Genomic DNA, 13,830 nt, shown 5'->3' with positions numbered 1-13,830 from the left:
CAATGATAAAAATGCTTAATAATCCTGGCCAACCTACATCTGTTGAAACTAAACAGTCATAGTGATTTTGTGTGGTATTTGAGATTTATTTAATCTGATTGTTTTGTGATTACATTGCACAATCTGTGACAGGTAAACATGTAGTTACCTTGCCTCCATTCCTCAGGATAATGTGACATCATATAGACAAAGATTACAATATTCCTATATTCTCATCTTGTTTCTCTAGCAGCTTGGGGGTATATTTTTCCACTTTTGAGTAGTTTTAATTTTTTTGACAGAAATAACAATTCAATACTGACATTAGGAAGATAAGATTGAGAAATGAACTGAACTAACAAATCTTTTCACAGTACTGTGAGAACACGATACTTAGCTATGGTGAGAAACAAAATTTTCCATTGTGGTAGGAGAAAAAATGTAACTGTCTGTGCAACAGACTAGGGTCTTTTGCAAAACTTTCTTCTAAAACAAAACAAAATAAAATATTTGCAGGAACATGACAAAGAAACTAACCTCTATGGAGAATACTTCCCATCTTTTCAGTCTGAGGTTGCAAAGTTCTGCTGTTTTGGGGTACAAATTCTATTGTACTTGACTACAGTTTGGGGAAAATGTCCTGATTTACCAGATCAAAGACAGATATCTGATTTTAATTTTTTTGCAATGGGAGCTACTGAATGGTTTTTATTGCCAACAGCTATAAAACAAGATGTCACATAAAGAAGCACAGCTGAGGGAAACCAGGAGGAATAGAAAGAATTTCCTGCCTTTATTAGATTCACTATACAACTCCTTCAGAGAGGATCTATGCAACAACACAATGCAGAAGAAACTAAACTGACATGCAACTTTCATCAAACAGTGTGTGTTGCTATTTACCCAGCCTGCTTCACTGCAGCATTTGCTTCCTTCCACATCTGAAGCACTTTTTCTCTAATATTTAGGTTATAAAATAACCTAATCTATCACAGCTATTACTTCATCTTTAGTGAAAGGCTAGAAGCTAAATGTCGTATCTAAAATACTTCTTTCCTCTTGGAAATGATCATTTCAGGCTGAAGAGCTTGTTCTGCAGCAGTGGCCTGGTGCTTCCAAGACCGTGCTGGGCTGGATCGGGCACTGCGTGGGGGGGACCTGCCCATCCCACCTCTCAGCAATGGGGCTTTGGGGAAGAGAGGGAAGCAGGCAGACAGCTCTGTGTCCTGGCACATCCTGGCAGATGAGCAGCCCCCAGAGCTGGCTGCAAGCTCGTGCAGTTTAGAGCAGCTATGAGATATATTCTGAGCTTTGCCAGTGGCCACAATATTTGATCTCAAATTGGTGGCAAACAGCCAAAGAAGAGAAAAACTTGCCATTCCCTCCATCCCAACAAAGTATGCTGAGAACTGCACCAGCACACCCAAGGATTCAGCACTGGGAATCCTGACCCAGACTTTCCTTCTCAAGACAAATACAATGCTTTATCTGCACTTTTTTCAGACCCGATGCTTTTTCAGAAAGCCCTCTGCTGCCTCAGTTCAGGGCAGGGGTGTGCTGCAGCATGCCTGTAGGCTGTCTCTCCTTTCTCCCTTTGCTTGCCTGTGGCAGCCTGTGAGCCACAGGATGCTGCCTCTTCCCTGAGGAGACCTGCAGTCCCATGGCACTCTCCTTTCTGCTGCCATGCTGGGAATTCAGCAGCGGCTACACAGATTTTTCTACCCATCCAGAGCCCACAGTCATAACTCTGGGCAACTGGCTTCCACAGAAAACAGAAGCTCCAAGAGCTTACAAGGGCATATCCTGTGAGTTCAAAGGATTGCACAGTCTGCAGTTTGGCTTGCCTGTGGTACACCAGGAGGTCCCCCAGGAAACTTCAGTCTGATGGTAAAGGCTGTTTTGTGATGGGGACAACATTAGAAATATGCTTATGCATAATGCATATTGCACTCCTCAGTGCACAGGTTTCTAATAGCATGTAACTATACATGGAATAAACCTGGCACCTAGTTCTGGGACAAATGACTGACTACCAGATCCTCACTTATTCAGCTGTCCTTATCCTTACTGATCCCATTAGGAGAAAGGGAAATTTAAAGGAGTAACAAAAGCTGAATGAATGTTTTTTCTCGAAGGAAAACATGCACTGCTTGCTCATCACTCCCAGCTTTTTCAGACAGCTAACAGAGCAAAGAACCAAAAAGCAGTTTACTGCTGAGATGCCAGAGCACTGCAGCATGAGAACTGCACAGCACCACCTAAGCTCTCTCACCATGGTGGCACACGGTCCCCGAGTTCTCAGACATGAAATAATAACATCCACCTCTTCCTTTCACCATTGTTTAAACAGTGACCATTCCTTGGACTTCCCCTCTCCCTTCTGAAAATGGTATTTATGTGTGTCCTGCACCACCTTAAGAGATTTCTAGAACAGAAATTTAGTTTTTTAGTCATCTGCATTTGGTAAAATCTTGGTCTTGGTCTTCTTTTATTTTACGTCCCATGCTCATTTGGTTATTTATTTTAGATGGAGAAGAATGATGACTTTAACCAGGAGACAAATCCCTTTCAGCAAATATCTCCAGGTGCTGGCTGCACTGGTCTCACACCTACATACCAAGCCATATTTAAGCCTGAGGCACAACTGACAGATGAGAGGTGGTGAAATTGCACTGCACTGCCAGCTGGTTCTGTCCATGGGCCCAGGAGGGGATGCCAGAAAGCAAAAATCTTTGCACTTATCCTGGGCTAAGCCATTTGCACCAGGGCCTCAGAGAGCCATGGCTGGAAGTTCTTCAAGATGTTTTATTTTTGGTGGTTGTCCTAACTCTGCCACCAGCACAGGAAGACAGGTGCTGGGAACCAGAGCCCTGCAACAGGGTCAATTTGGGTGCCCTGGGATGGCCAAGCCCCACACTGGGCTCTATGAGACAGCTCTCCACCGTACAGAGCTTGGCACAACTTTCAGCAGTGCCATCAAAGCTGAGCCTGAAGGCAAAAGGGTTGTGCTTTGAGATGTATGGTCAGGACAGAAAGGAAAACTAATTTTTATTCTTAAGTTCCTGCAAAAGATGCAGGAAGCTACAAGAAGGGGTGAGAAAAACCTGTACCCCTTTGTTTTGTGGAGAAATCCTTTAATTCAGAAGTGAGAAGGTATTACCAGAATTCTGTTAATTTAATCAGGTAACAAAGAAGTCTGCAGCCTCCCCGTGAAGGAAACAGACCCTTTCACAGCAGGGATGGGTTAGAAACTGCTGATTCATCTGCAAAATGGTCCAACCCCAGATATCCTTTAAACTCACATTACATAATCTCCTACCCCAATCAAATCTATGGGCAAAGGGGATGAGGACCCAACCACCGGTGTCCCACTTGGGTCTCACCTTGCTGGTGGCACATCTTTTGCTCCCAGGGAAACTCCACAGTGACAAGAACAGCAAAATGCAACGGGACCATTCGGTCTTTACAAGATCCCATGCCCAGCTCATGAAAACACATCCTGACTCTCTTGGAAGCTGGGTCAGTCACAGACACCGTTTTTAATCATAAGGATGTGCACAACTACCTCCTGCTTATCATATACAGCTCAAAAATATGTTTGGTTTTGCTGCTGAGCAATGATATGTGGTGCTTATAGGAGACATCACTCATCAGAAGGACTTGACTATACTTTGTACTTGACATGCAGTCAATGAATGGCCAACGAGACAAAACTAGCTAGATATATGGATGTCCTCCTGCACTGCAAATGATCTGGCACGCAGACATGTTTTACTCTCAGGAGCATCATCTTTGCAAAGCCGCATCACTTTGTTGCTTCTGCTATTATTTGACTTATTTAGTCTTGCAGTCTCCATCTGATGGTTAAAATCCAATATTAGCTTTGCTCTTTTGTGTTGCTACTCTTAGAATATTTTTGCTGTCATTTTCACCAAGTTTGTTTTTTCTGTGAGTCCTGGGGCCTGAAGTACTGTGATTGTTTTTCAATCTCAGCTTGCATTAAAAAAAAAAAAACAAAAAAAACCCAAACCAAAACAAAACAAAAAAAACAACAACCAAAAAGAAAAAAAGAGTCTGATCTCATGGTTATGGAAGAAAGACAGAGAAGGCTCTGAACTCATTACCTATTACTGTTTAAAATTTTATCACTGTTTTGGCTTCAAGACTGAAAAACTAGAAAGCAGGATGAAGACAATAATTTAAAATATGCACTTCATTTTTATAAGAAGCTGGTTTACTCTTTTAGTAATTTTTACAGGTAACTTGTGCCAAGGAAAATGAAGAGGAGAAAATGCCTTTAATGGATAGCTATAAATTTCACAACTTCTTCTATGATCTCAGTAATCTCTGGCATTTCATACCTTTGCAGTGTACTTTTTTATTCACGTCAAGAGGTGGCCTCAGTCAAAACGTAAAAAGGTTATGAGAGGGAAAATACTTGCACAGCTTCCAGCTTAATTTACAAAAAAACCCCACTGTGGGTTCTGCAGATAGAGGCAGAATTAAACTTTCAAGAATGCATTTCCATCAGAAGGTGCAGAGTGGGAGGGCAAGGGAGCCCCTGGCCAGGGCTGTGCCCTGCTGCCAGTCTGAGACCAAGGGTCCATGCAGAGGTTCAAAGAGGGTGGTGGGCAGTGGCCTCCTGACCATGCCAGCCTAGCAAGGGATGAAGAACGTGCACACAGCAGACAGAGGAAGCCAACAGATCCTAATGGCTCGGGATAAACATTAGAAGTCACAGCTGGAGAGCAAGCAGCAAGGATCGTTGTGCGTACCTTGGTTCTTTTTCTCAGTCCTACAATCAGGTTTCCTGAAGAGACACTAAGATACTAATTATGCACGGGATTTATTTTTGTAACTAGTTTTTTCAGCTGTCCAAAACACAGCGATTTATCTTTTCTCCAAACAGTTTTCAGAAAAATAAAATCTAAAAATTGTTCAAACTACAAGTCATCAACTGAGGGACAACTATTAGTGCTTGAAACGGCAGATGTGCGTGCATTTATATTTCCATCTGTCTTCTTGGTAGTTACAGAAAATCTCTAGATATGATTTTTCTTTTCTAATTTGAAGTGGAGAAGCTTTTCTAATCAATACCATCTTAATTCTGACACCTTGTAAATCTGCCTGAATTTGTTCCACCGTGAGAAGCTCACTCCGCTTTTTGGGCTGACTGCTGCTGGAGGACAGGACACCTGGGCAGCAGAAACCTCTCTGCGCACCCTGGTGTACGGCAACAAGATCAATTTTTCATGATGGGGAAAAAAGAATAAAACTTCGCTCCTGTGTCTGATCTTGCATCAGTTCCACCACGGGTGGCTTTCTCTGTGCGCTTCAGATGTCTCCATGAACACCTTTCCATCTCTCTTCTGCTTCTCAGGGGGCTCTTGCCAAGGGCTCCTCCAGCAGAAGCGTGAGGAACAATCCCTTCTGCGCTGCAGGGAAATCTTAATGGCTGCAGGTTCACAGCCCACGGTGTTAGCTAACAACTCGGCTCCTCCTTCTATCTTCCAATAGGAGACAGGGGGCTCTCCTGCTGTAAACCCCAACTTAAAGGCTGGGCCCTGTCACAGCTTTTAGGAAGTGCAAATGCGGCCAGCGGAGAGCCCTGGGAGCTCTCCCTCAGCTCAGTGACACTGTCTGGGGACGGCCTGGTCTTCGTGGCTGCGATGCACAGATGTCCCTGTCCTCTGAAGCCTGCCCTGCCCACTCCTGTGCTCTGCCTGTGGGGTGATGCCCCCAGCACACACAACACATGCAGCCACCTATTGAAAACACCTGTCCTCCATGTGTTCCGTTTGTCAGAGGGGAAGCAAAGTTTGACCTTCCAGGGCAGGAAAGGCAAGGCAAGACAGGATGCTGGGCATTCCGAGCACGGGCTGCTCGGCTGGCAGCAGCGCAGGGTGTAGGGAGCATCACACCACGGAGTGAGGCAGGAGAGAGAGCAGAGGGGCCCTGTCCTGGCCAGTGCTACTGGAGCAGGGCCGGGGGGATGGTGGGCACTGGTGGGATGTGATTGCCCTCCCAGGCACAGGCAACTTTAGGACTTCTGCTCCAGGTGCTGACCAGAGACCAAACCCTCTTGCCTGCAGGAATCACGCCGAGCTGCTGCTGCTGACACCGGGAGCTCCAGGGGGGTTTCTGCACACACTTCCACGCTGTCCTTGCAACGTGCTATTTACCTTCCCTCTTCCTTGGCTGTGCCCGGATCTTACCTGCGTATCTTAATTCTCATCTGTTTTCGCATAAGATACATTTTAGCCCTGCAGCATTGTGCTGCTATGACAACAGGCTTGCACTTCTGCTGCTTTCACACCCTTGTTTTTCTTGTATTAGGACTCTTCCCCTCATCTTACAGCCTTGCTCTAAAGACATGACTTCATCCTTTATTTTGTTTTCAGCAGAATGCACTGTATGTTCTACTGACTGTTTCCCAAGAAGTGTTTTTAGCGCCTGAGCTACCCTGAGAAGGTGGAGACTTACTACCTCCATTACTAGATACACAGCTGATTTCCTGAGTCCAGGCATTCAGGAGTAGCGAAAAGTTTCTAAAAAAAGGGTACCTTGTGTAACTCAGGCTCCCAACAGACGCAGCTTTTGGCTCCGCTGAACAACCACAACTCACTCCCACTGACTTTGGAAATAATGGTTCAAGTGTGCCATGTTTGTACAGCAAAGCAATTGGGAATACCACAGACAAGGGAACGTAGTTGTTTCTAAACATGGTTGTTTCCTCCACGAATTTCCTCACACGTACAAAATAAGCGAGGAAATCCGTGAGGACCGCAGACAGAGCGTGCCAACACACACGTTAACAGGAACAGAATAATTAAGGAGCAGAGAGAGGAAATAAAACCCCAACAAGTATGAGGTCTGCAAGATTTTGAAGCTAAACTGTTTTGTTCTGCAGTAATAAGAAGTTAGGAAGTTCTTAAATAAATGTGTCCTTAAACAGAAACACCTGACTTTACTTCATTTGTGAGTACAAATACATATTTAGTCAGTTACCTAGATCAAATAATGGCCAGTTTATGAGAGAAGCAATCTATAAGCACTAAAAACCTGTAGTTAGTAAAGGTTTCCTTAAGAAAAAACCCTGTAATCTACAGATTTTTATAGAAGCAAACTGCAAATAAAAATCCCCTTCAGTAAAGCATGTTATATTTCAATCCTTTTCATCTTTATGTCTTGATATCTTAAGTGGACTTTTTGACAAAAAATATTAGTACTGTGTTATTTCTATAAACACAGTAATGGAAATGTAAGAGATAATGTTTTTCTGAAAAAAAAAAGGCAAATCTTTAATTTAAAAAAGTCTTTAGTATGGTGCAGTTGACTCACTGTAAGCATACAGGAATAAACAGACTCAAAAGATCAGTGTCTCAAATTCTGTCTAAGTTAGACCATATTTTCTGAGGTTCAAAAATCTGTCTAGGTCTGTATTCCCAGTGAGTCTGCATGACTTTAACCTAACAGGTCTCTTACGGCAAGTGAAAATATCACCATGAAATGGTAGAGGGGCTGTTCTAACACTGTTTTCAGGTGGGACTCCAGGTTTTCTTGAACAGTTTCTACAGACTTTTATATAATCATCTAAACCTCTGCACGATGGCGCACACCAAATATCCCAATTATTTTTGCTTTTCTAAGCACTTACTGGAAATGCAGGGATAAAAGCACACTTTCTTCAATTAGATGTTTTTACCTCCTACCTCTCTCTCTCAAAAGACAAATCTTGAGGAAGAAATGTCCTGCACACCAACAGCACAGGATGCTAGTTCCCTGTGCTCAGCTATAGAGCAGGTACTGCAGCAAGTAAAATTTCATTATTGTCCTCCCACGATATCTCAGTCTCAGGATGCATCTCTTCCATATCTGAGATTCTACCAAGGCTTTTTATTGAAACACCTATTCAAGACCAGAGGTTGAGGATATGTTTAGATTTCTTGCTTCTGCAAACTACTATGGCAGCTGGAAACGCAATATTGGGACGGGAGGCCTAGAATGGTGTAAGCACTTACAGGGAGATGTGAGAACTATGGATAGATTTACACAAAAATTAAAAGTACTTGGCATTGTCTCAAAAGCAAAACTATTCTATCAGGCAGCCACACACCTCTCTGCTAATGAGAAGAGACCCTGTGTGGAGCAGCTTGTGTGTCCAGCAAGACCTGGGGCTGTCCAGGGGGCAGCCAGTGTCACACTGGCAGATGTTCACTGACTGCGGGAGCCCTCAGCAGCTCCTGCTCTGGGAGTGCTGCCTGGGACCTGGGCTGAGACAATTCTGAGGCTAAGCCCTGCCCAGAATCCCTTCCCAGCCAGCAATAAGGTATCGTGTAGCACTGGCAAGGGTGACTTTCTCAGGCTGGTAATGTGCCCAAGAGAAACTGCACTAAGCTAACCAGAGTGTTAAGAGAAGTCACCACGAGAGTAATTTCATTGAATAATGATTTGATTTGGATGTTAGACTGATTAGCTTTTGACAGTATTGCCTATGTTCCAGTTTCAACTGCTCAGAGCCCAAAACTTTGTATTCCTTTACTAAGGGACAGTAACCTCTAACCTCTTCCTCTGCCTAAACCAGGGAAAATCTCCTTTCTTTGGCACATGACTAGGGAAGCTGTAGATGCTCAAGGCTCATTCTTTTCCCTCTTTGGCAGATCAAGTGGGATATGGCAGGTAAGGAAACCAACAAGATGTGCTCCAAGAGCAGCCAGCATCTGCCTGGAGCAACCATCCTCTTGTGTCTCCCATCCTCCTGCTTGTGGGTGGAGATGCAGCAACAGCCATGTAGGAGGAGCCAGCGTCCAACCTGACATTTATTCTAAAGCAAAACCTCTCCCTTGGGGAAGTCATCCTCCAGAAAAGGAAAGATAAGCAAAAGCTGCCATGTAGGTTCTCTGCCCTGACTGTGCTTACACGGCAGCTTCAAAAATGTGAGTGGGATTTACTCTGGTTTCACCCAGGACACTTACAAGCACAGTCCTTTGAGCTGGCTGGCTCTGCCTCTGCTCCCTTCTCCCTTTCATGCAACTGAATGTGTATAGGAAAACCTTGATGGCCACCTTTTTCTTTCTGCTTCCCTTGGTGGGCCCTGTTAACACAAGATGATGCAGCCCTGCATCACCACAGATATAACACTACTGGGAGGTAGGAGCCCTCCCTCCTGTTTTGCTGTTCTTTGGCCCATGGGGCTAGGCTATCCACAAGGTTGGACAGGCAGCTGCCAGAGCCTGCCTCTTCCCACAAACAGAAGCATAATATGGACAAGGAACTTAATCCATTCTACAAAAAGCACACTGGAATTAACTAGATAAGTAAAGAGTTGGAAATAATGCATCAGACACGCCTGACAATGTCTAAACAATCAAATGGCAATGGCGTTCATGATCTCACTAAAGGAAAAATAATAATCTTTTTTGTGAAGTCTGTCTATTAAAAATGAGGCTGTGTTAAACACTGACAAAACTTTCTAAGTTATACCTCTTTTGCTGATGTGATAAATCTTATGCAGAAGTTTGCCTGCAGAAAAGACTGAGTACCATTTATTTGTGTGTCACTCTGCTATTGATAAAACTACAGATCTCCAGAGAAAGCAGTACAGAGAAAAAATCCATTATCATTATTATCCTATGACTGAGTAAATGTGCACATACACAGTGTATGCAAATGCAATTCACAGTGCAAGAAAATGAAGGAATGAAAATAATTTCTCTGGAGTTTTCTCATTCGCCAGTAACATTGCTGTTACTGTACTTAGTGAGTTGACACTCATTAAATGTTTGCTTATTACTGTTGGGTAATGTGTCAAAAGAAAAACAGAAAATACTGAGTGGCTCTTTATCACAGTTATGTATGTGCCTATAGCGGAAATAAAATATAAATAAATTCACTGTAACAGTTATTTCATTTTTTAGTAAAGAGAGAGGTCTCCCTGAAGTCTCTTACAATAGGTTTTTTGCATCTGTTTTTTTTTCATTTTAGAAGAGACACTCCTTGAAGCGATTAAGAAGAATTAACATTGGCTTTTATATGGGCTGACAGTTTGACATTTGGGGGGAAAAAAAAAAAGCAATGTTGAAGTCTTCTGGGTTTCCACAAGGCAACAGCAAAAATGTGCAGGATTCAGCTAGCCACACCTCTGGTTATATCCAAATGTTCCTTTCCTTTTTCTTGAGTGAACTTGACCCTCTTAACACTCAAGTTCTTGCATCTATCATCCCTGTTTTTCTTCCCAGGATTGTTCAAAATTACCAGGGTGTAAACTAGAGTACCAGCTTCAAGAAACACAGGTTTCTGACATGTTATGATATATATATAGTACGGTGAGATGTCCTGTCAGATTGTGACTCGCTCACTCTGCGCTGCTCAAGTGGGAATATGCTGCCCGCTCTAACTTGAACCGGCAGCACAGGCTGCACCATGCCTGCAGTCTACAGCTGGGCTGGGTTTTCTCTTCATCTTTGAAACCGGTGGTGGTGGGCTGGGGGTGGAGGGGAAGAAAACACTACCCACTAAAAATAAGCTGCTGAGTTATGTCATTTGCCTTGATGAGCAGTGAGAAGGTGGTTTTGTGCTACCCCTCCCCATGCAGAAGTGCAGACCAGACACACCGGCAGCCCCCGAAACCATTCTCGGCAGCGTGATAGACTGGTACCTAACTGCTTTTGAAGTTTGAGTTCATCAAAGCCCGAAACGCCTTAACTCGGGAGTACAACTGCCACGCGAATAGAGAGACACCGAAAAAATTATTTAAGCAAGCCAGACTGCCCTTCTCGCTCACCCAAAGCAAATAAAGCAAAAGGGGGAAAAAAGAAAAAGATGGGAAAAAAATAGAAATAAGGAGGGAGAGAACGGAGCCCGCGGCGCTGGCGGGGAGCGCGGTGCCGGCTCCCCGCGGCGGGCTGGCGTCCCAACTGTTGCAGGGAGGTGACCGAGGAGCTGCGGTGGCAGCGCCCGTGCCGGACGGGCAGAGCACGGCATGCGCGGGTGGGTCCGAGCCGGCGGCCAGGTGCGGGGAGCGGGGCGGGATGCGGGGCGCCTGGCCAGGCGGGGTGGCGATGCTCGGGGCCGGGGGACCCGCCGGGGTTACCTTGAGGATGAGATCGGTGTGGTGCTGGTCCAGCATGTTGGCCTTGCGGAAGGAGGTGATGATCACCCGGCCGTACCTCCCAGGCGTCTGCAGGTCGGAGTAGAGCCGGTGCTTGGAGCGGTTCACCGGGAAGAGGCTGTCCACCAGGTTCCTCTCGATCTTGGCCAAGCTGTGCGTGGGGGCCAGGAGGTGCTCCACGCTCTCCTCCACCTGGTAGCGGCTGAAGCTGGCGCCCAGCAGGATGGAGATGAGCACGGGCGCCGAGGCGAAGAACACCGGGTGGCTGGCGACGAAGTGGCCGAGCCGGGAGAAGGACGTCCCCAGCCCCCTGTGCAAGACCTGCCGCAACATCCTAGTGCGGAGGGCGCGCAGGAGAGCGAGCGCCGCGCCGGGGCCCCCGCAGCTCCCCCACGGCCCCCGCAAGACCATGGGGCAGCCCCGCCGGGCGCCGCCTCCCCGCCGGCCGCGGCTGCGGGGGGCCGGGGGCCGCCGCCGCGCGTGTGCGTGTGTGTGCGGTGTGTGTGCGCGCCCGCCCGCCCGTGTGCGTGCGCGGGGCGGCTCGGGCGCTCGTCCTCCCGCAACGCCGCCGTGCCCGAGAGGAGTTTCCCAGCCCCTCGGTGCCCGACTTCCCAGCCCGCCGCCCCTCGCCGCGGAGCGGCGGCGCGGACCGCCGGGGTGTGCGGAGGGGCGGGGGGGGGCAGCCCCGCCGCCGCCGCCCCGCCGCGGGAAGGGGAAGGGGCAAGCGCCGCTCCCCGCCCCCGCCGCGGAGTTTGCGCGGGAGCGGGGCTGCCCGCAGACTGCTGACTAATCCCCCGGCCGCGGCAGGCGAGGCGAGGCGGGGCGGGCGCGCAAAGCCCTCCGCGGCGCCCCCGCCGCCGCCGCCCTCCGCCCAGGGGCGCGGGGCCACGCCGGGCGGCGCCGAGCTCGGGGCGGCGGGCGCAGCGCCGCGCCTCCCGCCGGGGCCGCCCGCCCGCCGGCCGCGCTCGGGACGCCGCGGCGAGCTCCGCCCCGCCCGGCCCCGCCCGCTGCCGCCGGCACCGCCGCCGCCGGGACGATGGGCAGCGCAGGCTGTCCGCGGCCCCGACGGGCGGGCGGCGGGCGCGCGGAGCGGCCGCCCCCAGTGGAGGGGGAGTTGGGTGTATTTCGTGGGCGGCTTTGTTGCGGGGACCCGCCGTCGGAAACGTCCGGGCGCTTCTCCCGGCCGCGGGGGCGGGCCGCGTTCCGGGGTGCCCGACGGCGCGCCCCGCGGTCCCGCCGCACGGCTACCGCGGCGGCGCCGGCAGCGCGGAGCGGCACAGCCCGCCGGCCCCGCGCGGCCCGAGTGGGCATGTGCGAGCGCCGCACATGCCCATTAGGGAAAGCGGGTGCCGGCGGCGAGGCTGTCCCTGCCCGTTTCACGCTCCCCGGCGACCCGGCATCGTCTCCGGAGCCGCCCCGAGCTGCCCCGGCAGTGCCCCGCGCGGGGAGCCCCGGCACTGCCGGCACCGCGCCGCTGTGCCGGGGAGCGCTGCCGCTCCCCTCGGCGACAACCGGCAGCCCCGGCGGCGTGTGCCTGAGCGCGCTGTCCACCTGTGTGTAGGTACAGACTGTCCCCACCGGATGCGATTCGGGGGTTCGGCCTGGTTTTTAAACCTGGTATTCTTAGCTAAGTAGCAGAGACGAGCACAAATGCTCTGGCTGTTGGCATATTTGAGCATGCTGATTCCTAGTGCTGTTACCTGGCCCGAGCTGCTACTTCCCAATCCAAAGGTGTTGGCAATGGGAGTCCGGTTACTACCCAGGCTGATGATTTTACAAGCCTGAGAAAAGGAAGTTTCTGTTTGACAGCTATTGCATGTACTGCTGCGTAAAACGGCAGTGGCTCCCTGTTTCGGTTGTTGATGGGCTGACAGTCATGGTCCCTTTTACAACTCGGTAGTCTGACCTAAGCTAATGTTTTGTCATGGACAATTCGTGTACAAAGCCTTGACATCATTCCTGTCTCCTCTCAGCTAGCTCACACAGCTTGAATGCTGAACTCTTTGCTTGTTTCATTTGTAACGTGGTGAGTGAGTGAGTGGCTTGATTGAGCACGGCCAAGGTTGGTAAGGTCCCAACACCTCCTGTTTTTTCCTGGGTTTCATGCCCAAGACCAGGAATCACTCCAAGAGTGATCTGCCCGTGTGGTCAGTGCAGCTGCACCTAGAGTGCCCAGTCCAGGGATGCTGGGGGTTTGTAACATGACTGTGCTCCTTCTCGGTTCCACTCCCACAGAGGTGCATCCCTCAGGTTTGTATCAGTCCTATGTAAGTTTAAGAAAGAAAATTTAATTTGAATATATTTTAAAGAACATTTCAAAGATGGACGTAGAAACAAAAGCACAGACATGGGAGAGGACTGGACCCGAGTTTAGGTGACCATTCAGTATTAGGTCAGGACTCAGAGCCCAGGTCTCTTGTCTCCTAGTCCAGCACTTTCCCCTCACTGCTCGTGACTGTACACAAATCTGAACACAGGCTTACTCCTCTTATAGTGTGTCAGGGGAACATCAGGATGTACCTAGTACTGTACATCATTAGCAACAAGTAAAGAACTTTTGTCATTGCTGCAGGCAGTATAATCTATGCTGGTTCTTTTTTGGGTCTCCACTAAAGATATTTTATCATTATTAAAAATGAAGGGAGATTATTAATTGTTTCAGTAACCATCCAGTGGCCAATTCACAGTTCTCCAGGGTATCTCAGGAAAACTAGTTTGAGGATCTGACATCTAGCCCAGTT

At 48.5% G+C, this 13,830-nt stretch overlaps 1 protein-coding gene across 3 annotated transcripts in view; it reads right to left on the bottom strand.

Moving 5' to 3' along the window:
• Window positions 1-11,437, bottom strand: part of PTCHD1 (patched domain containing 1) — a 33,040-nt gene extending 21,603 nt beyond the window's left edge. For 2 of the 3 annotated variants that reach the window (XM_062515156.1, XM_062515157.1), the window contains exon 1: window positions 11,072-11,422. In XM_062515156.1, coding sequence (XP_062371140.1) covers window positions 11,072-11,422 — 351 coding nt within the window. Of the gene's footprint in view, window positions 1-11,071 lie in introns of all 3 variants that reach the window. The other variant, XM_062515155.1, reaches the window with a different exon arrangement.
• Window positions 11,438-13,830: the final 2,393 nt, after the last annotated feature.

This window comes from Cinclus cinclus, chromosome 2, assembly GCF_963662255.1.
Source record: "Cinclus cinclus chromosome 2, bCinCin1.1, whole genome shotgun sequence".
Taxonomy (NCBI): Eukaryota; Metazoa; Chordata; class Aves; order Passeriformes; family Cinclidae; genus Cinclus; species Cinclus cinclus.
Note: the sequence above shows the minus strand (reverse complement) of the source record. Positions and strands in the feature narration are given on the sequence as shown.